This window comes from Myiozetetes cayanensis, unplaced genomic scaffold (genome assembly GCF_022539395.1).
Source record: "Myiozetetes cayanensis isolate MyiCay16 unplaced genomic scaffold, myiCay2020 scf13, whole genome shotgun sequence".
Lineage (NCBI taxonomy): Eukaryota > Metazoa > Chordata > Aves > Passeriformes > Tyrannidae > Myiozetetes > Myiozetetes cayanensis.
Window position 1 is genome coordinate 15,412,347 of NW_026086937.1, and position 27,121 is coordinate 15,439,467.

Consider the following 27,121-nt stretch of genomic DNA (forward strand, 5'->3'; position numbering starts at 1 on the left):
ATGCATTTGCTTTCTCCCTATTTCAAATTTCACACTAAGAAAGCACAAGCTTCTCTCTTGAGATGTCTCTGCTCACACAGTAGCACCTTTGATTCAAGAATTTGCCCTTATGTTCTGTTTTTAGAAGAAGCCACATAAAGTCCAGAAATGTGTTGTTTCTGTTGGACTGCCTTTAGGAGGCACAAACAAAAGTCTGGTTGTGTGTTTGTGTTCCCCATGATTTGGCAGCTTTTTATGCCTTCCTGCTGAGCAGTGGCTTCTGGCTGCCCCATAAATTATGGCTGTGCTTGCTAAGACAGGGAGAAACAGCAGCAGTTGCTGTTCCAGGTGATGCCCGAGTTCTGTGAGGAAGCTCACATTGTTGCAGATTCTTTTCTTTGTTTCTCCTTCTTTGTATGGGTGTGGCCTTCCTACCCCAACATCATGGTGGCCTTGTGATTAGAAACAGTTTTTTAGGTTCATACTTGAAAAGCTCTCCCCTGTCTGATCATACTGGGCTTTTTCAGCCCTGATTCCAGAGTTTCCTGAAAGCATCCTGAGAGCTGCAGTGGGAAGGGAGAGCTGCAGTGGTGCCAGAGTCCCTCCATCCCTTGCCAGTCATTCCTCTGCCATGTCCCCACACAACTCTCCCACCTCCACCAGTGCCACCAGATCAGCTGTCACCCTGAATGTGAACTCTTCTCAGGTGATGACAGAAAGGCTGTGGAGTCATAGCTTGTTTCTCCTCTCTGCCTTCTCTCTTGGAACATGGTAGCAGAATCAGGTAAAAGATGAGCCAGAAATGCCCTTCTTGTCCTCCCCCCCACTTTGCTTGACCTTGTTTAGGGCATGATTTTCATATGAACTAAACTGTGAGTGAGCCAGCTCAGCTTTGCCCACATGGCAGCTATTACACCATCAGCGAGATGCTTGACCTTATTTAAAGCTCTGTGTGGTCAAGGATTACACAGCTGTCCAGAGAGAGAGGGATGTGCACTGAGTAACCTGGGATGGGTCTCCTAGTGCTTTATCAGCAGCAGGAGGGACAGTCTGGGCTGATCTGCTATACAAAGGAGTGGCAAGAAGGAAAGCTTACCAAACCAAGGCAGGAATGCCCAGGATGGAACCAAAGGTGTGTCAGACTGCCTACCAACATGTGCCAGGTGATGTATCTGGCAGGAGTGATTCACTGTGGATTACCACTCTTTACTTATTCATATTGCTAACCTCGAAAAAGGGAATAATTTAGTAGGAGCTGGCAGTTAGGGCGTTTGGTGATTCAAGGTGAAAGAAGCATTTAGAAAAGGAATCTATCTGTGAAAGGACAGTAGCAGCTGACCAGAAACCTGTGAGTTGGATTCAAAGGGCTAAATTCTGCTCTGAAGCAAAAATTATTCATAAATCAGCAGTCAAAAAGATAATTGGAACTGTGTATAAATGCCATGTGCATTGGAGCTCGCAGAGATCTCAGGGTGCAAACCAGTGAGGAAAGGAAAAGCATTACAGGAGAGATGAGTATAGTGTAAAAATACCAGCAAGAAGTCAGAACCTTGGGATATGAAAATAGATGTGAGTTGAGCATGTAAGAGTGAGATTTGAATAATTAGGCAATTAATTATTTCTTAGCATTTTAGAGTCTGATCCTAGTAATGTTATCAGGAATTTTCTATTTCTAACAGTATTGCAAAACTTAGGGCTTTATTTAAAGATGTAAGTATCTGCCTGAGGTAGGAGTAGGGTGGTTCCACTATGGCACATTACTGGTAAATTTTTGGTTATTGTACCTTTTCTTTAAATTGAAATGGGTTACTTTCACTTACTCCTAATAGTGCTCTTGACTGCTGCTGTCTCTGTTCTTCTTGCCCAGTCCAATTATATTTCTGAGGGCCAGGAAGAGATTGTAGTTTTGTGGGTTTGACCCCCTGCTAACTTCCCTCCAAGGCAACATGTACAAACCATTCTATTTTTGTGAAGAAAACACTGCACCTCTTTTGAAAGAGCACCATTAATCCTCTATTTAGTTGCAACAGAGCTTTTTGTATTGCATAATCCTTAACACAGCACGGTGTTCCAGGGCCTAACTCTGCTCTCACAGCTGATTCCTCAGGGTGATGTCACTAAGTGTCTAGAGAGGAAGACAACAGCAACGTTGATTTCTTCTAGTAAGTCTATACAAAAGGAAATGCCTTCCCTGCAGCAAGAGTGTATAGGAACTGTCTAGTGGGCTGAAAGCACCGAGACAAGAGCCAGGAATTCCTGAGATTTATTTTTGGTGCTTTCTTTGATTCGCTGAGGTCACATCCTGACCAGGGTAGGTGCAGATGAAGATGGGAAGCTCCCAGCACAGCCAGCCCTGCTCCATGGCCCTGTAGATGCTGGGCTGCCTGGGTGAAGAGCCAGAGAGCCCAGAACCTGCATCTACCTTCACAACCCAGGGAGGTCAGAATATTCCTCCCTGAGCTTTTATAGAGATTGCCTTTGTTTTCCCTGAACTCCATGAGATTTTTGCCAAGGACCTCAGTGTAGTCAAAGCTAAACAGAGGTAAAGTGAATCTACTCACTATCAATTTGGATGAGACAGGGTTTAAGTATATCCCCCTGCCTGGCCCGGGACATCAATAAGACAAACTTCCTACTTTAATTTTATTCATCCATGTATTTTTGAGAGCCAACACTATTGTCAGGGTGTGTTGAACAGGTAACCCTTAGCTATGCCGTGAGTATTGTTAACAATTACAGTCTGTGCCAGTATTGTTAGTAAAATTTACGTTTCTAAAGTGTCTTTTTGTTTGTTTGTTTTCAAACCCTTCATTCTCCTCCCTGAAAGATACCAGTTTTGCAATTAGATTCTATGACTGCCAATCTTCAGTCTCCTTGCTTTGTGTGAAAAATGAGGAAAAAGAATCTTACTTTCAGGTGTATTTAACCTAATCAGGAGTAAAAAGTAAATTTGGCAGTTTCAGTATATTTTTACATACAGATATATCCCCATTTATTAATTGTTTTGTGTCTTGGGATGGAAGGTAAGAAAAAGTGTGATTCAGTGTAGATGCTCTATGGATTCTTTTTCCTTACCTTACCTAAACTCTCCTTTTCTTGCAGAAAGAAGACCTCCAAATATACGAGAAGTACTGTCAGAACAAACCAAGGTCTGAAGCTCTCTGGAGACAGTGTGGAGACAGCATCTTTTTTCAGGTGGAATTTCATTGCAGGCTAGCGGTGCAAGACCCATGGAGCTCGTTTTCCTTCTGTATCTCTTCTTTCTCTAGAAAGCTTAGAGCAATACACAGATTTTCTGCACACTTCTTGTATGGAAGGCAGGTGCTCAGTGTGTGTCAGGGTGCTCTGTGCAGCTTAGGCAGGTAGAGCAGTAGGCAGATTCCCTGTGCAGGAGCCTGACTGCAGGCTATACCCAAACCAAACAGGTGCTGGCTTCTTTGCAAACCCCAGGTGATTGCAATCTCATCAGCAGGGAATGCCAGATTTCAACACTGAGTTGAACCTTAACATTAGCTCTTGTTTAGATGTATTTGCACTGTGGCATAAATAACCTGGAAACTCCTGTGCTGCTGGAACAAATTTTTCTGGCAGTTAATTCAGAGACATAAAATCTCAGATTGTCAAATGGCAATGATCTTGGTGTCTTGCCTGTGTTTCAAGAAACATTTGTATTTTTCTACCCTGTTATCTCTCACAGGAATGTCAGCGTAAATTGGATCATAAGCTCTCATTAGATGCTTATCTCTTAAAGCCAGTCCAGAGAATCACCAAGTATCAGTTGCTCTTAAAGGTAAGTTCTCCATGAGGGTGCAAAGATTTCCAGTGCATAGCATTTTACTCAAAGAATTGCAAATCAGTCAGGACTGCCTGGAAATAAATCCTCACTCAGTTCTTCAGCAAATACTTTGCACTGTTCAGTTGTAAAATGGTAGAGAACAGAAAAAGGAGGGACTTACATTTTAGAATAGGAACTGCTATTTCTTAGCAGTACTTATATACTAAGCTATAGGAGTATAGTGTTATATGTGTAGCTCTCTCTCTATAAAGTAAGATATTTTATACAGTAAGTATTGTCTTATTTATTGTTTTATTTTTCTTTAAACAAAAATTGAACTTGGCTTTATTGGGTCAGTATGTGGTTGTACAGTCTGAAAACAGGAACTGATGCCTTAAATCCTGTCTCTAACATCTGTCCCTGTTTAACAGAACTCTTTCAGCTCTCTGAACTGATATTTTCCCATGGTTGTGGCTCAAACCTTTCAGAAGGAGCCACTCCCTTTTGCTGCTTCTTTTTAAAAGACTCGGCTAGAAACAAATTGTTTGTAACTTTTCCAGGAGATGAATATGTGAAATTCTCTCTTGATTTGGCTGGAACCCTGAGTGGTCCATGCTTGAAACTGTGGTCTGAACTGGGCAACAGGAAATATAAAACTTAAAACAATGACTTTTTTTTTTTTTTTTTTTTAAGATGATGGCTTAAATTTCTGTCTTCTTTTCCTCAGTTCTTTAAAATAATACTTACTGTCTTTCCTTATGGGAAGGTCATGAAGGTGAATTACATGCTGTTCTTAAGCCTCTGGGATTAATGTAGTGTTGTGCACTGTCAGGAAATTTAGCACTGAAATTTGCAGTGAAGATTTTAGGCTGCCATTTAACTTGGTAGTAGCTACCATGGCACTGCTCAAATTGTGCCAGTGCAAGGCATGGGAGGACCTGGCTGGCCCTTCTTGTGCAGCATTTCTCCGAGCTGTTTATTGACCTTATGCAAAACTACAGAATCCAAATATTGAAGGGGGATATTGACAAGGATAAAACTTCACTGATTCCAGCAGATTTACATCAACATGCTCCGGAAAGAAATTTAACTTTGTTTCTTGAAACTAATCCGTGAGAATGGAAAAAGCGTCAAGGTCTCCAGAAAAGCAAGAGTAAACCAGTGTCTACTTTTAGTTTGAAATATGACTGTAAATAAAACCAAGATTAGATCAAGGAGTAAAATTCTCAGGCAAAACAGGTCACAGCCATTGGGGTTTGAAGCTGGTCAGACCAGTTTCATACTTAGCAACAACCCATTGGCATGGGCATTTACCTCGTCAGGGATTATGAGATCTGTGAAGATGATGCACTCTTTTCCTGGTAGCAGGAGCACTTAAATATGTAGCAAGTCAGTGGAAGTCAGTGAAAAATTAATAACAAAGAAGTGCTTAAGAGGCTGTGTGCCCTGAGTGGTGGGCAGACAGATTTAAATTTTGGTTCGCAATTCCTGCAACTCTCTGTTTGCAACCAGTTTAGCTAATACGCTCGTGCTGATGCAAGCAGCATGCTCACCATACAAAGAGCAGAGATCCATCCTCATCCTAGAAAGTGTGCAACAGGTACTGTAGGAATGAATCCTGCTTTTACCTTCTAATGCCTGGTTACCCAAGCAGTTGAGGACAGGCTGCTGCTGTTTGGGTTTGCAGGAACTACCTTTTTGTGACCCCGTTTTAGGGTACAACAAGTTCCTCAGTGTTTGGATTAAACTATTTCCAGACTCAAAATGTGGAATGTCAAACCTGCCAAATTCAGATTAGAAATTAATTTATATTTTTAACAGTGGTAAGTACCTTGTGGAACTACTTGCAAAGGAAAATGGGGAATTCTCTAGCATCTGAAATAAGTTTGTTTTCTAGCAGATGTGAAGAAAAAAACCCTGGAAGTAAAACCCTCTGACATGCAAGAAGTTCATTGTAAATATGTCAGAATGGTGCTGTCTCGTCTTAAATCAACACTTGAAAATGGCCAAAAGGTCAAAATGTGTGTCCTCATTGACAGTTCCAGTGAATGTCCTGTTTGATTTTGTTTGGGTTTTTTTGGTCCCTTTTTGTTTTCCTACAGTTCTGCTACTTTGTCTATACAGCACAAATTTCAGGGAGGATTGTTTTATGGTGTCTTCTGGTTCAAGAAGTTCTCAAGTGGTTTCTGTTTGTCTTTTTAATCAGGAAATGCTGAAGTGCAGCAAGAATTCAGAAGGTACTGCTGAATTGGAAGAAGCCCTGGCCACGGTGCTTGATATCATCAAATCAGTAAATGATTCCATGCACCAGATAGCAATCACAGGATATGAGGTACTATTTACTGTTGCTCCTACTCTGGTTTTGAGCAATCCAGTGTTCCTCCCACCACTGATTATGCTGTGCCTTTGGCTGGTACACTTCGCAGGAGCCTGTGCCACGTTCCTGAAGGATGGCAGTTGGTGGCATGTTGTGATGGCCAGAAATACTTGTCAGTACACCTGTCATGTGGAGGTGGGGTGTGGGTGTGGGGAGGTGGTGGGACAAATGTGGGACTTCTGAGTACTTGCACCCAAAACTCATTTGTAGGTGAGGGGTGCACATGTGACAGACATAACTTAAGAAATTTGCTGAATCTTTGTGACCACAGAGCAGTCTGAGTGTTTTCAAATCTTTTGCACTGAGGGAGGAAAATTTATCTTCCACTTAAAGGGGATAATAGAATCCTTTCCCAGTCACTGGCAAGCTTGTTATCTGAAATGTGAAATAACAACCACAATACAAATCAAAGGGAACAAATATATATATATATGTATATTTATTTGCTGTAGCTCCACTGAAGTCATATGACTTTCAAGAACTAGTGTTGCCTACATAAAATGAGCCCTTAAGTGAGAAGTGGAAGTGATTGACACATAAAGGAGAAACATGCCTGGCAAAATGAGGCCTGAGGGTCATGTGGTTGCCCATTTTGAAATAGCTGCAGGGTGAAAATGTCAAGAAAGAAAAAATATATTGAGAAACTGGGTTCAAAGAATTACTACATCAGAGTAACAGTTTAGTCTAGACACCAGGAAGACTATTTTGTGCAGAATGCAACTTCCTGAGAAGGTGCTGGGGTCTATAGAGGCTGTGTGTGGGTGGAAAGAGTTATTCTGTCTTTCAGGATGGGAGTGCCTTCAGGAGTTTTGATTTCTGTAGTTCTGTTTCATGCAAGTGCATCTGGTAGCTGAGGAACCTGTGCCCCTGTCAGCATGAGTTTATAAATGAATTTAAGGGCTTGCTCAGCAGCATGTCAGAGATCCACTGCTGCACACAGCTGGAGATGCTCCTGTGGACTGTGCACTGCATGTGAACTGAGAATGTGAGTTCTTCCTGCAGTAGCTGTACTGGTTGAAGGTGAAGCAGTGGCCACCCCATTACAGTGGTAAACACAGACTAGATGTGGTGCCCGTGGGTCAGAGAAGCATCACAGGTCATAAGCATAACCTTAGATCCTCCAAACCTGAAACATTTAAATAAAGCATATGTTTACCTCATTCTGGTTATGGCTAAGTCTAAGTGTCTCAGAGATTCATTTTTAGAAAAACTCTTTAAAGCCCGGATATTATTACTGCAGACTTGAACGAGTCAGCATGGGCATGGGAGGCTCATGGATACAGGACACAGTTTCCACAGTTTCTTATTCATTCCCAAAGAGAAGGGTAGCTTTCCTCCTTTGTTTCCCAGTTTAAATGCATGTAGTTACAGCAATTTGACAAAAAAATTGGGTTTAAACTGCTCTGTAAGGGATGGGAGAAGAGCTTCCCCAAGAACGGTATCATATTATCCTAAGCAGAGGGGATCCAGCCACTTTGCTGTCCACATAAATGTTGGGGTCATCCTTTTGCCTATTCCTTGCTTTCAAATCTCTGAGTAGTCTTGTACTCAGGAATTCAACAGAGCATTCCTGTTCCTTTTAAACTTTTACTTTTGAATTTTCCAGCCTTCCATGAAATGCCAGATAGTAGCTCCAAGGACTAGATTTTTGCTACTGGTTTCTTAGCTGAACTGAAGAAACACTGCAAAGAGGAACATGGCTGCTGTTTAGCACAATGCTGACAACATTCCTGAGATGGTTTGTTACATGATTATTCAATGGGGTGAAAGTGTGAAAGAGGATGCACCCAATAATTATTTCTCCTTGCTGTTCCACCTGTCCCAGGTGCTCAGCTGTGGTGCCAAATAAACACCTCCCATAGCTGATGAGACCATGCCCCATCTCATGGAGTCTTTCCCACACAGCCATGAGAGAAATACTTGGCTAGAACACCTTTCAGAGAGGGATGTTACGCCAGCAGGAAAGCAGGTTTTGTGGCAGCTGATTAATGCTCCTATTGCGTAGGATATTCTGCTTCTTGGATTTGTGCACATGCAGACTTGAGGAGCTGAACTGTTGTGTAAGAAATTTCTGTCATGTAAGTCTGGGATTGGTTTGGTGGGTTTTGGGTTTTTGTTTGTTTGTTTTTTAGTTTGTTTGTTTTTTAGTTTTTATTTTTAGTCAAAGCCACAAAAAAAAAAAAAAAAGTAGACTAAAGCTTGGAGAGCAGAAGTTTTACAGATGTTTCCTATTATCATCCCAACATTGGTATATAATTTGGCCTGCATAATTTGTCCATGAGTTATCCTGGGAGATACATATGAGTTATCATATGTGTCTCTCATATTTCATAAACATGGGATACAGTGTATTGTTCTTACAGTGTATCGTTCTTACAGTGTATCTTCAAATTATAGTTGAGATACTGATCAAATCCTCCACTTTAAATTCACTTCCTTTAGGACAAAATATTGCTGCCCACTAGCAGAAATCACCAGAAACAGCATCCTCTTCTCCATTTGCTGCCCACACTGAAGAGAGAGTCCAAGGCTTGTGTGCTGATATTCAAAGGCTGCCATCCCTGTCCATTGTCTGTCTCTGCAGTGGCAGCCTCCCACTTCTCTTGCTGTATCCCAATCCCAGATACAAGACTGGAGAGACAGACCTATGACAAGAGCTGAACCGAGCTGGATCTCAGTGCTGTGCTAAACAGTGCCTGGAGTGACAGCAGCCTCTCACCATCGTCTGTTTTTTTAATTTAGCTTTACAGATCAATATGCTTTTCACAGGCTTGCAGTTTATACCTGCATGCATGTATAAATACAAACATCACAGTCCTGTATGCACAAATAAAAGATCCAACTCTATATATAAGAGATGGGAGATTGTTATTGAAATTACTGAAGTTCTTTAAATGGTTTGGATAGTCTAAGAATACCCTGATATAGAGTGGGAAAAGTACCTAGTTAAGACCTCATTTTGCAGTTGGATCTATGGTAGAGGAGGGGAATTGAGAAAGAAGAGGTTGCAATTCATGGTTTAAGAAATTAGGCATTCCTACTTGGAGCCAACATCTTCACCTTATAGTCAACAGAACATACAAATTTTGAAAATAAGTACTTTAATAATGCACTGGGCTTATTCCCTCAACTTATTATACAAAGTATTCCTAGGAAAATCTTACTGGTAGGATAATTATGTTTATCATTACTTGTTGAAGCCCATTACCATATAGATGTTGCCATATCCTCCATCCACACGTTACTACACTTGACACTGAACTGTGCTGGTGGCATCAGAGCTACATATTTGTTGATTAATATCAGCTGTTTATCCATCAGTGGTCCTCAGACAATTTAGAAAGGTCTTGTTACTGCTTAGTTTCACTCTCCCTCAGGTATTTTTATGGTTCCTTGGTGCATTCACTCCCTCTTTGCCCAAGGTTGTGCAATGTTGCGTAGTTTGCAGATAGCGAGCCAGGAAACTATTGACAAAGCTTACAAAAACTATTTTGCAATAGAAGGGAATCACACACCTACATACCTCTGGGCACCAGTCCGTGACTTCAGACATCTGAGCTCTTTCAGGGTTTTGCCCACAGGTGGAAGAAGCTCCAGAAACTGAAACTAGGTCTTGCACAGCCAGGGCCTTTGCTTGAGCATCTGGACTGCACTAGACCCTTCATACTGCCTTGGAGTCAAGAGTCTTGAAACCCTGTTTTTGTCAGAAGAAGTTTCCTCTGAGGTCACCAAAGGGGACAGCCTGTCCTGAGACAGATCTTACATGCTAACTATGAATGGGGAGACAAACTGAGAATTATGCCCATGGAAACCAGCGGGTTGATGGGTATGGGAAGAAAGGCAGGTTTAGCAAGGGGACATGTGCACTCTCCAGCACAAAGGATGTGGGGGCACCTGCCTCTGCCTGGAAGCCTAAACAGCATCAGAGGAATGAACTGTGCCTGGGATTACCCTACTGGAATGTGATGTGCACTCTCTTGGTTTCTAGGGCGATGTCAGTGAACTCGGGAAGCTGTTAATGCAGGGTTCCTTCAACGTGTGGACTGACCACAAGAAGGGGCACAACAAGGTGAAAGACTTGGCCAGATTCAAACCCATGCAGAGACACCTCTTCCTTTATACAAAGATGCTGCTTTTCTGCAAGAAACGGGAGGAGAACACAGATGGCCATGAGAAGACAGCTTCATACAGCTTTAAAAATTCATTAAAGGTGATAAATGCAGTAATGGTGGGGGAGATAAGTAAGTCTGGTGTTCTCACAAGACAAGGATGTTTCCATGTGGATATTTGAAGGAGGTGCACATATCTGGAGCTGTCTCATACCCCTGAGTAAGTTCCCATTTAGTTTTGGTCTGGAGACAGACCAATCCAGATGTCCTGCAACTCCAGACATGAACCTTGTTTTTTGCAACTTGATACAAATGGGCACCTTGTGTGGTCTTGCCCACCATCCCATTAAGACAAGCAAGACTGAATGGACCTGCATCTCTGGTTGTTCTGCCTGTAGGTGCCCTGCAAGTGTAATTCTACTGCAGGTTTTACTATTGACATCAGTTGAGCAGGTCTGTTCTCTGACAGTAATAGCTACAGATGAATCAGTGCAGTAGAAGTGCCCTTTTATTTGCAAGAGTGGCATTTCCAGCTATGAGTCAGGACATTTTATGGTGGGATTCACAAGTAGGCCAATTTTCCCTTAAAGCACATTGGCGTGACACTTGTGACTTTAACCAACTGATACGGATCATGAAGTGTAATGCTGCAAACCTGTTACAGGGTAACCAGACAGGAATTGTAATAGAACCTGGTTCAAGAGTTGAACCGAGTCATATAAACACTTGTAGTTTCTTTCTGTGGAGAGAGAAGGGATGGTGGCATAACACTGTCTAAATCTTCAAAGAAATGCTGAGGTAAATCAAGGAGAGGGAGGATGAATGAATACAGGAAGAAGATGGGAAGCTGGTAAATAAAGAAGCAGCTGAACTTCAAAATTGTGGCTAAGAATATTTCATTTAAGAAATCTAGAATTATTTCCTTCAGGTTTTTTGTGTTTGGATTTGCAGTTCAGTCATTAAATCTCACAAAGCCCTGTTCCATCCCTCTTCCTCTCCCAGCTTAACAGGCCTGTGATGACAAAGGAAAATAGAGTCTTCCTAAAACTGAAAATTTGTCTAGGTGGAAAAGAGCCAGGATGGGGTTGAAAACTGACTCACAGATGAAGCAATGAAAGAGAAGAGGATAAGCTCATGATCGTGACATTAGATTGGGTTACTCTTTCCCTTTAATCAAAAAGATGAATGACAGATATTGAGAAATAACACTTTCTGACTTTTAATGACTCACTAAAGTGTAGAAGTGAATGCAGCCTTTTCAAAGGGCTTCTCAGAGGATTGAGTTTAAAGACTGTTGAAATTTTCCAGATTTCAGCTTCTTCTTTTTTTTTTTTTTTTGAAACAGATGAGCACTGTGGGCATTACAGAAAATGTAAAAGGGGATAACAAGAAGTTTGAGATCTGGTATAATGGCAGAGAAGAAGTCTATATCATTCAGGTAATGACAATCCTTTTATCCCCCCAAGGACTATATACTTCCTTTCAATTGAATTGTTTTCAAGAATGTTCACTGTCCTGTGCACTCCAGAAATCAGAGCTATTGAAAGCTTCATTGTTGTGTGGGCACTGGAATTGCCAACTTATTATTGTGAAAATGGTCATGATTTTGGCTAAAAGAGGAAATAAAGTAGTGGGAAATTTATTGGAATGCTGGACAGAAAAGCAAGGACAGGACCTTAAACTCATTGTAACTCTTCCATCTTGAAGAGCATCCTCTGCTTTGCTCAAAGCTGGGCCCAGTGTTTCCCAAGCCTTGGGAAAACTGAGAGCAAACGTAGGTCAGGGCAGCACAGTGATTGGCAGAATGTTTTAACTGGATCTGCTTTGCCTTGTCCTCTTGTGTTCTCAGGCATCTTCTGTTGAGCTGAAAAACACCTGGATTTCAGAGATTCGCAAAGTCCTGACAGGACAACTGGAAGCGTGTAGAGGTAGGAACACAGAGCAGGATCTGGCAATGTTGCCTTCCTTCTGGAGCTGTGTGTGACAACATGGAGCTGGGACAAGTTACAGGGCTGACCTGTACCACCAGTGAAACGGGCAAGAACAGATCTCCAACCTGAGGACCAGCTGGGTGGTTGCAGCATTGCTGGGATTTAAACCCTTGTCCTGGTCAAAGAAAATTTCTTGGAACTTTGGAAATAGCATTGATAATTATTCCATTCACAGGTAGTCCAAGGGACATGGTTTTCCTCTGTTCTCCCTCTCAAGCCACAACTCTAGAAACATCCATTCACACCAGCGTGTGAGCAGTGGGAGTCCAAGTCTTCACTTTGTGCCTGCTCACAAGACCTGGCACAAAAGATCTCTGTCCGTGTCCATGACCGAACATAGCAACTGTTCCTCTCCATCCTACTGTTTGCTTTGCTTTGTTTTGGGTTTTTATTTTCGATCTACTCACCCACCTTATGTTTTAAATGTTAGTCAGTTATTTCATCTTTTTATCTTGGTGACTTTCTGTAAAACATGCCTGGTGACATTTCCCTCTCTCAAAGAGATGTCACTACAAAGGTGGTTTTTGACATGTTGAACACCATGAATGATCAAAGCCTCATAAGTACCTAAAGTAATGACACCCTTTCTGTGTAAGATATTGAACCCCAGACAGACAAAATTCAGCTAGGTTATTCCAGATAGCAAAAGAACATAGCAATGAAAGCTCTTGGAGATACTATTCCATTTATTCTCTTAGGACAAAAAAGCCTCACAGCTGTGCCCAATGCAGGCTTTTCCTGGGCCCTGGCATTGCTTGTCTTCTTGGTATGTCATTTTCTGCTTCTGTCATACCTCTCTTTAAAGCAAGGTCAGCAAAGCCTCTCCACCCACATCCTTCAAATTCCTAAGCAGAGTTTGTTCTAGGTGAAAACCTGTACCTGTGCTTTAACTTTAGAAGTCACCTTTATTTTAATTGTCTGTTTCACAGAGACAATGAGTTCTTTCAACCTCCTTCAGTGGAGGGAAACAACTATGTACATTAGCCTCAGCAATTTACTCCAACCCAACAAAATACTTATTTACAATGCTTACTGCTGAGGTTTTTTGTTACTCTTCTTGTCCTCATCCTTTCTGCTTTTTATTCTGAATTTCACTACGATCAGTTCAACATGAACTGCTGAGGAAAGAACTCAAAATCCTTGTAAGTGCAGTTTCAGGGTTTGATCTGGGGACTTTCTGATATGGTTTGTAATATTTACTCCTGAGGTATAAAAGCTGGTGTTGCTTAGGCTACTGCAGTAGAGAGATGAGAAAATGTATGTGTTCAATAGGAAAAAGTGCTAATCCTCCATGTGTGTTTCTAGGCAAAGAAAATGAAGCTTGTATGTCCCCCAGATGAGCATTTGTGAAATCTGTGTAGCATAAAAGACCTATTAGCTGGAGTTACTATGCATTTTCCAGAGAAAAATACTCAGAAATCAAGACTGAAAGTTTTTTAAAGAATTTATGTTTTGATGTTCTTTATTGTTTTGTCTTAAGATTGTAGAATTCTAGAATGTTTCTGTCTTAAGATCATAGCATTCTAGAATATTTCAGATTTGAGGGACTTCAAAACATCACAGTCCAAGGTCCTGCTCAAAGCAGAGTCAGTTATTGGCCAAACCACATTACTCAAGACTTTATCCAGTCTGGTCTTAAGAACATCCAAGAGTGACTTTCATCCTACTCTGTGAGTAAAGTCAAGCTTCCCTTCATTGTGAGTCCATCAGAAGGTGTCAGAGGGTGTAAGTTGTATCTCATGTGCTGTTGCAACTCTTCCCATTGCCTTTTCCCAAATGATCACATGAATCAAAGCCCTTATTGCAATAGTGATGTCAGGAAGCACATGCTTTGTCCTGTGGTTTTAAACAGTTGTTTCTATTTCCAATGACTCATGAAAGAAGAGACTTTAATCCAAGACTGGATATTTCTCCAGCTGTGCATTGCAATGAGAGAAGGAAGAGGGATATATTTGTTTGTCTGGCTGGTTTTAATGACCGTAGTTAGGAGTTGCACAGGGGGTTGGAATGTTGGAAGGAACCAGCTGAGATGAATGAGTGAGTGAAGGGCAAAGAAGGTGGCCAAAGGTACGTGATAAACAGTTTAACATTTGGGCCATTGGTGTCCAACGCTCGGTGTATGCCCAGCCCCATCACACACTGCAGTGAGCATGGAATGCCAGCAAGGCTTTGGATAACACCTTTGTCCATCAATCCCAAAGAATGTAGTTGAGTCTTGAGGGCAGAGGAATTACTGGTGCAGCTTAAGGGATTTGTCCAAGGCTGTGAATCAGTTGCCAAAGTCAAGAATGGAGCTACTTCCGACTTCCCACCCAGAGTGCACATTTCTCCCCCACCAACAAAAGACTTCATTGAGTTTAATCTTTTGGTGCTGCCCCTGACCCCCTTATCAGTTCTCTTTTCATTGACAGGGTATTCATCTTCCACAGCAAAATAGCCTTGGGATCTCAGCAACCTGAGACTTTGAAAGCAGCTCCTTCCGTTGCTTCCTCACTTCTCAGGGTCTGACTCCCCTGGCCCTGAAATACAGGCTGTCAGCACCTTTCTTACCATTTTTCTTCACTCAGCACTTACTGGACACAGGTACAAGTTGTTGCTACCTTACAGCTCTGCAGAAAGAGTGAACAAGTGGCATCTAAACGACATTTTCTTATTTCTGTTTGTCAAGGATGCTGAGCAAAAGCATTCTGCAGAGGGATGGGGGTATATCTCTCCACGTGGCTGTGTGTGCGTAGGGGCTGTGTGTACATGTGTTGCTAAATACAGGAAAACCTGTGAGCCACAAAACCTGTGTTCTGGGAAACATGCCATTATATCCAATCTCTGGAGCCATATAGTGCAATTAGCCAGGAAGAGGTACAGAGGAAAAAGGAGGAGGTAGGGGAATAAATCTCTTCTGCACTGAAAAAATATGAGTAGAAGAGCTGTTTGGATGAGCTAAGGTTTCATTAAGATCATCACGTGCCTTTTCTTCAAGTACCAGCATTTCATTTTGATTGCAGTGGCAGTCAAAATCTCTTCTCTCCTGTTTCTCCCTCTTTCCCACCTTCTACATAAACACAGAAGCAATTTATACAACTTGGAGCAATTTCTTTTTATTTTTTTCTTTAACAGAAGCAAGTCAACTGCACCAAAGAATCACCGAGAGTGTATACCATGCACCAATGGATTCCAATGCAAGCAGGTAAGCACAGCTACCATGGCACATTCAGGGCCATGTTTTGTCTTGCCTTTGTGCTTTTGCAGTACAAAAATTCTTAGGGTTTTGTATTTAGCTTCTTGGGTATGAACTTACTTGGTTGTCTTCCAATTCTTTTAAATACATAGCAAATACAGGTAAAGATTTTGCTCATGGGGGAACTAAAATCACAACACAGAATTCATTTCCAAGATTAGCTCAAGTTTAGGCAAAATGTACTGGAACATTTCCAGGATGTTAAATGGAGCAAATTTTTGTAATGACCCAACTGCTGGGCAAGGCTAACGTAAGTTGGCACGGGATATCACTGTAACATTTTAGCAGGATCAATCAAACCAAGAGGTCCAGGGTAACACAGCCAGCCTTTGAGAGCCGTACAACTCCATGCAAGAAATATCAAACACGTGCAGTGCTAAATCCTCCACCATATTTTCTCTAGGCTTGGTTACATTTGCTTTGTTTAAGGTTTAAGGGTGGAAATCTTTCAGCAGAACCACCTTGGGGATAGGAGAAATTTATTCCAGTGAAATATGAAATGCAAGCACAAAAGTGTTTTAAAGTACTCCAGATGTGTGTCCTTCTTAAAGTTAGATTGTTTTTCAGAGCAGAAATTATAGAAAAAATATGTAAACAGAAAATTAATGAACTCCAGGAAAAAAAGGCCATGTAATTAGCTATTTGTCTTAGAATGGATTAAACCAAAGGTAAATGAAGCTGTTGTCCTTACTCTGCCAACTGTGCCAGAGATGGAGAGGTCAGATCCTGCTCCAAATGCCAGGTCGTTACAGGAACAGGGAGAACACAGGAAGTCTTCAGGAAAGAACATTCTGGGCTGTCAGGAATGGAACAGAGTTTGGAGTGTAATGTGTGTCTCCAAGAGAAGCAAGGACAGGGGAATTGTGGCACGAGTTGGCTTTGCACTAGCTGATGTGAAATGGTGGATCCAGGATTCCTCAGACTGTGGACCCCCTTCTGCAGCCTGTTTTGAGATGCTGGGTGAAAGAGAAGAAAAGAAGCCACCTTGTGGGCACAGTGTGTGTTTGTGACTGACATGGCCAAGCAGCCCCAGTTGAGGAAGGTGCTGTAGGTAAGCCAGTGGCAGGCAGCATTAGCTGAAGAGCAGCCAACACCATCAGAGCTCTGCCAGCGGTTGGAGAATAATTAATCACTGAAATTTTATCTAACCAACAGACACCTTCTCCTGGGTTGCCTGTGTGTAACAGTGACTATTGCTTATTGGGAACTGTCAAACCTGGGCTGTGACATCAATGGAATGTGTTTGCAGGATGCTCTGCCCTCCCCAGGCTGTATCTGCTCCATGACAAAGACTAACCCTGTTACTTATTTATGTGCCACCACAGCACTTGGGACTGCAATTCCATGAGATCAGGCAGGGCTGGCTTGACTCAGGATTGGAGCTTAGGTGTTGGCAAGAGGGACACTTAGAGCCAGTGCCTGTAATACAGGCAGTTCTTGAATGTCCCTGAGTCCTGTTCAATCTATTTCAATTCTCTTTTTCTGTAAATTCTTCCCCAAAGTTTCATTGTTTAATCCTAAAATGAGGTGCCCTGAGGTATCTATTGATGCTATATCTCTCTCAAGGGATGGTTGCTGCATTTCAGTGATAATGAAATGATCCTTTTGTATTGTTTGCTAATCTATTTAAACATATGAAACTTAAATAGATTATTGTTCTAACTACTTAACTATCTTCTTTGTTGGAAATGACTGATTCAATCATACATCCATGTAAAAATATCCTCTGCACATAGATAAACACTTGGAGTTTGACTGCAGATGCTGTTTCAGAAAAGCTCGTGTGTTTCTGGGTGTCTTTCCCACAGCTGTAAATCTTTAACTCTGTCAGCTGCTCATCTCATAGTTATCTCAGCCCAGCTGAGAAGGAACAGAGAAAAAAGAATGAGGAAATGTGAGGGTGCTTTGGATTTGTTCCCATATTTATTTTGAGCCCAGTTTTGTACCTGACATTAGGCTGAAAAATCACATTTTGGTTTGGTACAGGAGGTGACAGAGACCTTGCTAAGATTCCATCAGAGAAGGATCAGAGGCTCAAATACAAAGCAATGAGTCCTGGGCTGCTTTATAGTTATGAAAGTTATTCACAGATCTGTAGTATTCCAAATGTTTTAATATTTGTCATGATATCTCAGGCCTTCCCTTAGAGCAAAATAAACCCTATGAATGTTAAGTTTAATAGTTCCTTGTTAATTGTAAGCAGCAGTGTAATTGCTGATACATGTTAATAGCAAGCATTTTGGCAAAGAGTGTTCCAAATATGTAGATACAGTGAAACATATGGAGCAATCTGCCAAAGATAACAGTCAAACACCCAAATTAAACCACCAGACATTTGCAACACAATGAAGATAAGAAACATGAGAAAATCTTGCAGCTTGAATGTCCTACAAACCAAGGGTGGGAGGCTCCTTCCCATTCCAGACACAAGCCCAGTACCTGTGCAAATCTGGCAAGGCAGATCTGTTGTGGTCTGTGGTTCAGCTGCAGTCAGGATATCCCACTGGGATTTACGTGTCCAAAGAGAAGACTGAACAGAAGCTGGGGGAAGCCAGTGGAATTCACATGTTCCTCCATACATGGTATGACCTCTTCATGACCATCCAGGATCCATTTCTCTCCTGGAGACAAATGTACTTAAGCTACAAAGGATGGAAAACTGGGATTTTCTTTCCTAATTTGGTTTTCCCCCTTCTTCCTTCCAAAATGGTTGGACTTGCAAAAAGAGCTTGTGCAGACAACCAGCTTCTTTCTCCATTTTTCTCAACTCTCACAGGGCACATCCCTTAGTGTGTGGTGCAGAGAGGAGGCAGGGGCTAGGATGGCTTTTATCCACCACAGATGCAGGCTTCTGCAGCACAGAATTTTAAACCCTGCTCTTTGTTCCATAGGCTTCCATGTCTGAAGAGAAAAAGAATCCTTAGTGCTCTGTTAGGCATTAACCAGGAATGTAATTATTTTTCTATTTCTTTTGTCCCAAGGTATAGCAGGAAGTCATCAAGTATTTATGAAAACAAATCTGAGACATCAAACGTGGAAGCATCTAACAATAAAAACAGGAACTCCAGTCCCAGCGCCAGACAAAAGAGAGGTAGGAGTTCTGAGACAGAGCTTGTGCTTCCAAAGGGTAATATTTTTATATTTGCACATATTTCTGGAGTTTGATGAGGATACTTTAAATGTATGTTGTTTAAACCCAACATCAGAAAAACAATGCTGCAAAGCTGTACCATGAAACTTCCTGAACACCAAAAAGTGTTACTAGTTTAGGAATTTTAAGTCTGAACTTTGATGCGTTACAGTGTTCTTTATGAAACTTGTGTTTTAAAAAATAGAATTTTGGGGACAATAGTATATGCATTTTAACCTTCTGCATCCTGGTGAAATTGGTTTCTAGATACATTTAATTTTAAGACTGACTGTGGATGTTGCTAACTGATTTCCTTGCTTTCTGTCTGAGGCTTTTTGCATTCTCTAATTAAGGTTCCCCTCTGGTGTATAGTGAATAAACACACACACTGTCACAGAAAGTCCCTGCATTGTTTGAGGGCATAAGTACAACAGATAATCTATATAGTGTAGGTTAAAATAAACTGAAGATGAGAAACTGAATCTCATCTGACAGTAGCAGGAAGAGAAAATCTTTTGACAGCAGTTTCTCTTTCAGGCAGTATTTCTAAATGCTAGAGCAAAGAATTTTCTAATAGTATAAAATGAAAATTGTGAGGTTTTAAGAGACTAATGCCTAAATGAGGCTTAAAGTAACAACCCCTTTATAAATAGAGACAGTAAAAAAGAAAGTGGAATATTTTCTCTTTGAAAAATAGGCTATTCACCAAAAGATTTTTCATTTCAGTAAGTTTTCATGGTGAGAAATGAAGTTATGGATTCTTCATTAAAAAAATCCAATCTTAAAAATTTGTTTCAGTAAATTTTTTAAAATATAAACTTCTTAAAAATTAAGAAAGTGGAAAAGTGGCTTTTCATTTGAGATTCATAAAACCCTTAAAAAAAAATCCTGGAAAATTATTGACATTTTTAACTGGTCCAGCTTAGCAAGAGTGTGGGAACTGGGATCACCCTATGTACTGATTGTCATTCTTCTGTCTTGGCTTTCCCATGACCAGCTCCTCAGGGCTCTGGCTTTGATCCCACTAGCTCAGCCCAGAGCCTCCTCATCCTCTGGTGGGTGGCTGCTCCTGCAGAGCTGGGCAGTGAGTCCATCCTCCTTTAGGGATTTGGGTATCCTGTGCATGCTGGGCTGCAAACCAGGCTGCACAGAGCCAGCAAAGAGCTCTCCAGCTTTAGGTGTCCCACCAAAACTTGAGGTTGTGTCTCTGTGAGGCATCTCTGGCTGCTCCTCTGCAGGGGCTGAACTACATATCTGTTCTACAGATAAACCCCTGTTTGATGTGGACCTGACTGGTGGAGTCACTGCCTTGAAGCCATATGGGAGCAGGTCCTGCAGGAACCTGTGGGGACCCCCTTGTCTGACTGCCCAGATCAAAGCAGGGCAGTTGGAGCAAGTTGCTCACAGCCATGTCCTGCTGGGCTCTGAACAGCTCCAAGGATGGCGACTCCACAACTGCCTTGGGGATGCAGTCCCAGGCTTTAACCACCTTCACAGTAAAAAAGTTTTTTTCACATTTTAAAATGGAATTTCCTGTATTTCAGTTTGTGCCCACTGCCCCTCTCATCCTGTCACTGGGCTCCACTGAGAAGCGTCTGTCTCCCTCTTCTTTAGTTGATAAGACCCCCCTGAAACTTTTCTTCTCCAGACTGAAAAATCCTATTTCTCTCACTCTCTCGTCACATCAGCTGCTGCAATGCCTTAATCATCTTCATGGCCTTTCACTGGATTTACTCAAATGTCCCTGTCTGTCTTGTCCTGGGGAGCTCAGGACAGGACAGCATTTCAAGTGTGTCTCTCTTGTGCTGCAGAGAGAGGAAGCATCACCTCCCTCCTCCTGCTGGCACAGCTCTCCTGATGCAGCCCAGGATGCTGTTGGCCTTCTTTGCCACAAGCACACATTGCAGGCTCATGTTCAACCCACTGCCCATCGGGACCTGGCCCTCATTATGCTTGGAAATGGTTTCCAGGGTTATCTGGTATACTTGAGGAATAAAGGAAAAGGTTTGAAATAACTCAGGTGGAAACAATGTGAATTTAGAGACCAGTGTACAGTGCTTTGCTGGTGCTGAAAGGCTGGGGGGGACTTGTGAGCTCCTTACAGGGTTCCTCAGTGAAGTGATGTAACTGCAGAGCTGAAGAACCGACACTGAAACCTGACCCCTGCAGACATGCACTGATGTATTTACTGTGGGACTCTGATAATGAAATGCTATGGATTTCCTTGCCCTAAGCAAACAGAAAGTAAATGCATTTTATATACCAGTTTGTGGATTCTTTATAAGCTGCAGTATCTTTACAAGGCTGCCTCGCAGTGGGAGCAGCCGTGGCAGGGAATGGTTCTTAGGCCAGCACAGATGGTCTGACAGCCACAGGCAGCCCCACAGCTGAAACCATCACTCATCAGCAACTCCTCACCAGATGCATCTGCCTGGCCCAAAGCTGGCATCGGGGCACTGGGTAGAAGGAGCTGACGTAATACTTCTGGGTTGTTGAAGTCTGTTAATCTCACACCCACCTATGCATGCAGGCATCTCAGATCCTGAATTATCTTGGCTGCAAATCAGGAAGTGATGGGATGCACTTTCCTTTGGAAGCACAGCTTGTCTGTCGCTTGTCCATCAGTGTGGATTCGCTGTCTCTTTGTGTTCCCTTTGTACTTCTGGTCTTCATTTGTCGCTCTAATGATTTTCACTCGGCAGTGTATGAAGCAAAGAAGAGGAGAAGCAGCCACCACATGGCCTTTGTCCTGCTCTTTTGCCATAAATCTTCTGTGTGTTACCTGCCCACAGTAAGAGAGGAGCAGATGCAGAATTTGGCAGGAATGTGTGGATCTGGAGGGTTGATCCAGGTCCACCTGTTTCCTGCAGTGCAAGTAACTGAGTATCTTTCAAACTCAGACCCTCAGGACATCAATCCATCTGTGACTGATCTCTTGAGAGGCAGCTGTCAGGCAGCATGGCTGGCTTATTCCTGTGGGAGCCTGGCATGTAAGCTTTGCTGGCATGGCATCCTTACATCCCAGCAAAGCATGAGATCAGGTGCATGACTGTGTGCCCGCTTTGGAGGCTGTTAGGAGGACTTTAGGAGGTAAGGCTGAGAGCGTTTCAGCTTTAGGGCTGAGAAGGGCAGACTGCTCAGTGCTAATGCTGGGTAGCAGAAGTGGGACTGCTCACAATGCTTGCATGTCTTGCTCTGCAAGGCTCTCCCTACAACCTTGTTGTTCCAACCACAGTGATGTGTTTTCACAGTAAAAGGCACTAGTTCCTTTTTAATGAGCTTTCTGCTAAACTTTATTTTCCTTTGATGAGAGCTACATCCCTTCACCTGTTTTTCTTTGGTTTTGTTTTGTTATTGTTCTCCATTAAAACTCAGCGAGCCAAACTCAACCCAGGGGCTCTGTTTGGCTCAGCTGGTTTAATCACCCTGACCTCATGTGACCTTTCTAATTGATTAGCTCTTGCTCAGGCTTGAACTGAATCAAAATTTATTTATTTATTTTTGGTTGTCATCCAGTGCTAACCTTTCCTTTCCCATAAGCTGAACAGCTGACCCTTCCTTCCTTATTTCTCTTCCCTCTCCCTCTCTCTCCTAGTTGATGCTTCCACCAGCCTTAACCTTGAGCGCACAGCGCTTGCTAGAAAGCGATTCACATTGCAAGGTCTTTCCAACCGCAGAGCTCCACCCAAAGGTAAAACCACCCATGCAGCATTTGGTCTCAGGCCATCTGTCTCCTGCACTCCCACAGTGTTCTCTCCATCCCATAGTGCCATCCATCACTGTTTCCCAAAGTGCTGCTGCGTCTCACCCAAACGCTCCTGTCCGATGCACACATTTGGCTCCTCTTCTCACGAAAATTGCTCCCACAGCAGTGTTGGCAAGGCAACCTTTGAGTTGGCCAGTTGGGTCTTTTACTGGTGCACATTGCAAGTAATGGTAATTTCCAGTTTCTCTCAAGGGTCAAAGTGTGAACTGGTTTTAAATGATCAGTGTAACTTCTTTCAGCAACTTACAGGCTTGAAGGGAAGAGAACCATCCCTGTGTTGTGCTACACAAGGTTTTCGTGTGTTAAATTGTTCATTGGTTGGACCTCTTTGTTTTTCAAATGTTGCTTACCTGTGGCCTAGTTATTACTCTGGGGAACTGAAGAATTCAGGTAGAACTGGGATTTATTTCCATTTCTCCTTAATTATTTTTTATGATACTGTAAAATTGTGTGTTCTGGGTCTTTGTGCATAAATGTTTAACAGATATTTAATACCCATGAGCAGAGAGCATTGTGTGTTCCTGTGATGGCTGTACAAGGAAGAGACTTCAGAGCAAAGAAAGAAATACGAATAGAAATTAAACTTCATGACTACTTGCAATCACTTTCTGAAAAGATACTGCAATTACTCCTTTTATTGTTATTGTGTGGCTTTTCTCCTGTTCTGATCAATGATATTTCCTTTGTGAGACAAAGGGTTAGTGTGCAGTGATGGAAAGGGTGAACATCAAAGGAGGAAGAAGCAAGATGAAAGAATAAGAAGAGAAATGCAGAAGCAATAAATTGCATTATTGTGAAGTAGATAAGAGCGTAGCAAGAGCCAGGGCAGCCATAAGATTCTGGCTGCAAGGCTAAGGCTGCACGTGGTATTAAGATCTGAGGTACATAAACCAGTTCGGTGTCTGAATACCAAAACCTGTGATTTCTGGGTCCTGTGACTTGGGGAAATTAATTACAAAATACAGATTTCAGAAATAATGTAATTTGTGCGAGTTTGGATCTGCAACTTCGGTTTGGGCCTCTTTTGGTTTTTTTATCTGAATTTTTCTTGTCATATGAAATGTCTTGCCTTATATTGAATGTTCCAGACAGTGAAGCACAGCTCAGAGGAGTTCATACCCCCTCAGCTGTAGGCACTCTCAGCTCAAAGACTTACTGGGTCTGGTTATTTGGGATTTCTTGGAAACACCTCTCTTTCCCAATGTGGTGTTTCACCTTGTGCTGTTTTGTCACTGATCTGGTCCTGGCCTAGAGGGAACCATTGGCAAACAGGCTGGGTGGTGGGGTCATTCCTGCAGGCAAAGCCATGTTAGCACTACGTGGGCTGGCTGTTAAGGCAGATGGGAAGGTGTGAGAAGGGAACAGGGAAGTGTCTGCAATCAGCTTGTCCTGCTCTTTGTCTAAAGGTTCATTACTGAACGTGGCAGGGGATGGTGCACTGAGCTGTGCACACTTTGGTTCAGACCTACTGTGTCTGTTCATGTCCAGAACACACTAAATAAGGTGAAAACAAGATTGCCTGGTAGATATCAACTGGTAGTGGAGCATGGATGCTCAGAGAAATGCTGAACTGTCTGCCCAGGCTGGATGTGATGGGGTAGAAAATGTTGTATGTAAGGACCTCAGTGTTTTGGACAAAGAAATGCTGATGTCAGGAGGAGAAACTTTACCATCCTGCACTCCACCAATCCAGAGATCTCCCAGGGCTGGCACCAAAGTGTATCAAAGTCCATACTCAGCACTCTGCATCTCCCCCACCCTTGAGTCAGCATTAACCATCCAGGTTGGCAGAGCCAAGCTCCTATTCCTTGGTGTTGGCACAACTCCAACACATCTCACAGTGAAATCTGGAGAATTTGTGTCTTCACTTCTGAGCAGACTTAGAGAGAAGGCAGGGTCCTAAGTGGAGTAAACAAAAAAACTGCTCTGTGGCCTTCACTCATTTGTCCTGGTAAGGATGGAGGCTCAGAGAGTGTTTTCAGGCATCCACACAGTTAAATTCTAGAAATGACACATGTGAACTCCAAGCCATTCATATTTGTTTTTCAGTGTACTTCAGGTCAGTCATCACATAACAAGCAGTTCAGTGTCTAAAATAATCCAAACTTCATCTCTAGACACACACCCCATTCTAGTCATCATGCTCATTTCTCTGTGTTTTGTAGCTGTACTTGGACACTAGTTGGTTGCTAAAATAATAATTGGCATGAGTCTCCTTTCTGAAGTATTATAATTGGTGCAATTGGAATTGCTTTGAAAACATGTCCACAGCAACTCTTTTCCGTGCTTCTCACTTTGTTGAGGGTATTTTTCCTGTCTGTTTTAGAGGAGCAACCTGCCTTTTATTTACCTTTTTCCAGCTGCTGCTTTGCTTTGAACATCTTTTACCCTCAGTGCTTATTAACCTCTAACCCTGCCCTGCATTGCATCTGTCTGTTCTCCCAGATCCAGAGTCTAAGGAAAGAGAAGTTACCCGCCGCTTTTCCCTTGCCTCCTCCATCAGCACCACAGTAAATGCTTCTGCTGTGACCAAAGGTACCGTCACACTGCTTGCTTAGCTGCCCCCCTCCCTGCCTCCTGCCTGACACATTCACTGCCAAATGCTGTTCACAGAGTGACTACACCAGGCTCAGTTTTTACAAATGCAGGAGGTTCCAGTAGAAGAAGAGTCAGGCCCAGAGTAAAACACCTGCAGGGAGGCAGCCCAAGATGTTTTGAATGTATATCAAGGTGTGCTGCCAGCACACAGAATGACTCTTCCCAGTTTCTCCACAGTAAGCTTCAAAAAGTGTTGCTGGTTCCCATGGAAACTGGATTAATTTTTGGCTGATGTGGGGTTAGGTTTCCAACTTCTCCTTGGTTTGGATTAACTGAAATTCAATTGAAATTATTTCCTTAAAGCTCTTCACGATTTTTGCTTTCAAGAAGGAGAGAATCTCCTCATTGTTCAGCAGACATCAAGAAAGCCTGAAATCAAGCCAAAAACAGATGCCAGTTTTAAGCATATTTAGCATCATCACAGCTATGATTAGAAATTATGTTTGCAAGGAAATTTTCAGCCATGCGTGAAGGCACTGACCTCTGTGCAGTTCATGTGGGAATTTATGCAAGTTTAAGGTTTGGGCTTTATTTTGAGAAAAGGCACTTTTACAAAATTTACTCTAAATTACTGCATTAGCACCTACATTTAAACTCAAAAGCAGGCCATGCATTTAGGCATGACTGTAGACACCTATGCCTACGTGTCAGAGATACTCTTGAGAACAGCACATATGGTCTTACAAGGAATTCTGAATATACTGTCTTTTGGCAGTTCTTGGAATGAAGCAGAGGAACTGATTTGCAAGTGTAGGGGCAAGTCACAAACCCAAATAGAAGGAAAAATGTCTGAATTACTTTGTATAAAAATCTTTCCTCTGTATTTGTCAGGAAGGAAGTTGCACACTATTTGATGCCTTCTCAGTAGCTGTGAAGGGAATGAACAGCATCCTCGACTGCCATGAGGCTGTCAGGAAATGAGCCTGTGCTGGGATTGATGGGCACAGGAAGGATGTGACAGTCCCACCACCTACAAATGTTTCTTTCCCTGCCCCTTTGGACCGTAACAGTAAAACATCACCACATGAAAGTGATGGGCATAGCACAGGAGGAGAGGTTCTTAGAGCTTTCTGTCCTTGGCAACAACTTCAGAAATACATGATCAGTTACTAAATTATGGGAAGACTGAATTATTTCCTGATAATTATTTTCAAAGCTGAGGAACAGAATGAAGCACATATTTAAAAGAAAGTGGGCAACAAAAGGTTGTTCTTTAATGTGGTTTAACAAAGAGAGGATGTGTGAACTGCAATGAAATTCAAACTCTGTTACACTTTCACATCAAAAAATCCTGTCCTAGAATCCTGACTGCCACAAGGCTGTTGGCAGTCTTTTGGAAGTTGAGAAAGCTACTTTTGTAATGATTTTTAAAGCTAGAAGATAAAATCAGTGCTTTTCAACTAAGTATTTCATTTACAGCATCTCTTTTAAGAAACTGTTTCAGATGACAAAAGAACTGAAGCCTGAGTCTTGTCTCAGCATCAGCCCAAATTCAGCTCTAGCCAGGGTATTTGGATCATCGCTTTGAGGCTACGGCTACTGCTGTGTCTGATCCTCACTGCTGACAGTTCAGCTCCCTCCACATGTGGAGCCGGGACTCAGGAGAGGCTGTGACAGGTGTCCTCCACTGCCGTGGGGCGTTAAGTGTTGGCTTTTGTGGGCTCTGCCCTGCCAGTCTCACGGGTGAGAGCTGGGACTGTGAGTCTGGCTGCCTTAGTGCCATCTCCTGGTCAAGAGTGAGAGGGAACATCTGTGGGACCTGATGGGAAGCAGATACTTTCACTGTGGTGTCTCCATGTCTTTTGCCAAAAGGGGTCTGTTTCCTGTCTGCTTCACAGAAGTGCTTATCTGCACCACCTAGAATTTAGTGGTTGACGTTTTTTTCTGGGTGAAAAGGAAAGTTTTAAGAAGGTAGTGTTTCCAGGTAATGGGAAAGCAAGTTTCTCCTTTAACAATATTTACAGCCTTGTGACTTTGTAAACTTCACACAGGTCCCCTTGTTCCTGCAGTTAAAGTCAAGAGACATGAAATAAAGAGTGACCCAACTCCCCTGGGGTTTGAAGGTATGAGTATTTCCATCCTGCATGAAAACCTGTTTGGTGATCATTTGATATTATTCACTGAATTCACATCTCATCACAGCTGGCAGATGACACGAGTC

At 42.4% G+C, this 27,121-nt stretch overlaps 1 protein-coding gene across 14 annotated transcripts in view; it reads left to right on the forward strand.

The window, feature by feature from the left end:
• The window catches only part of MCF2L2 (MCF.2 cell line derived transforming sequence-like 2), a 161,652-nt gene that overhangs the window by 120,727 nt on the left and 13,804 nt on the right, over nucleotides 1–27,121 (forward strand). For 9 of the 14 annotated variants that reach the window (XM_050308639.1, XM_050308638.1, XM_050308649.1 and 6 more), the window contains 11 exons: nucleotides 3,082–3,174; nucleotides 3,677–3,769; nucleotides 5,961–6,086; nucleotides 10,120–10,341; nucleotides 11,586–11,678; nucleotides 12,090–12,168; nucleotides 15,346–15,415; nucleotides 18,448–18,557; nucleotides 22,192–22,287; nucleotides 24,808–24,897; nucleotides 26,952–27,023. In XM_050308639.1, the coding sequence (XP_050164596.1) occupies nucleotides 3,082–3,174; nucleotides 3,677–3,769; nucleotides 5,961–6,086; nucleotides 10,120–10,341; nucleotides 11,586–11,678; nucleotides 12,090–12,168; nucleotides 15,346–15,415; nucleotides 18,448–18,557; nucleotides 22,192–22,287; nucleotides 24,808–24,897; nucleotides 26,952–27,023 (1,144 nt within the window). The remainder of the gene's footprint in view (nucleotides 1–3,081; nucleotides 3,175–3,676; nucleotides 3,770–5,960; nucleotides 6,087–10,119; nucleotides 10,342–11,585; nucleotides 11,679–12,089; nucleotides 12,169–15,345; nucleotides 15,416–18,447; nucleotides 18,558–22,191; nucleotides 22,288–24,807; nucleotides 24,898–26,951; nucleotides 27,024–27,121) is intronic. The other 5 variants (XM_050308647.1, XM_050308645.1, XM_050308643.1 and 2 more) reach the window with 4 other exon arrangements.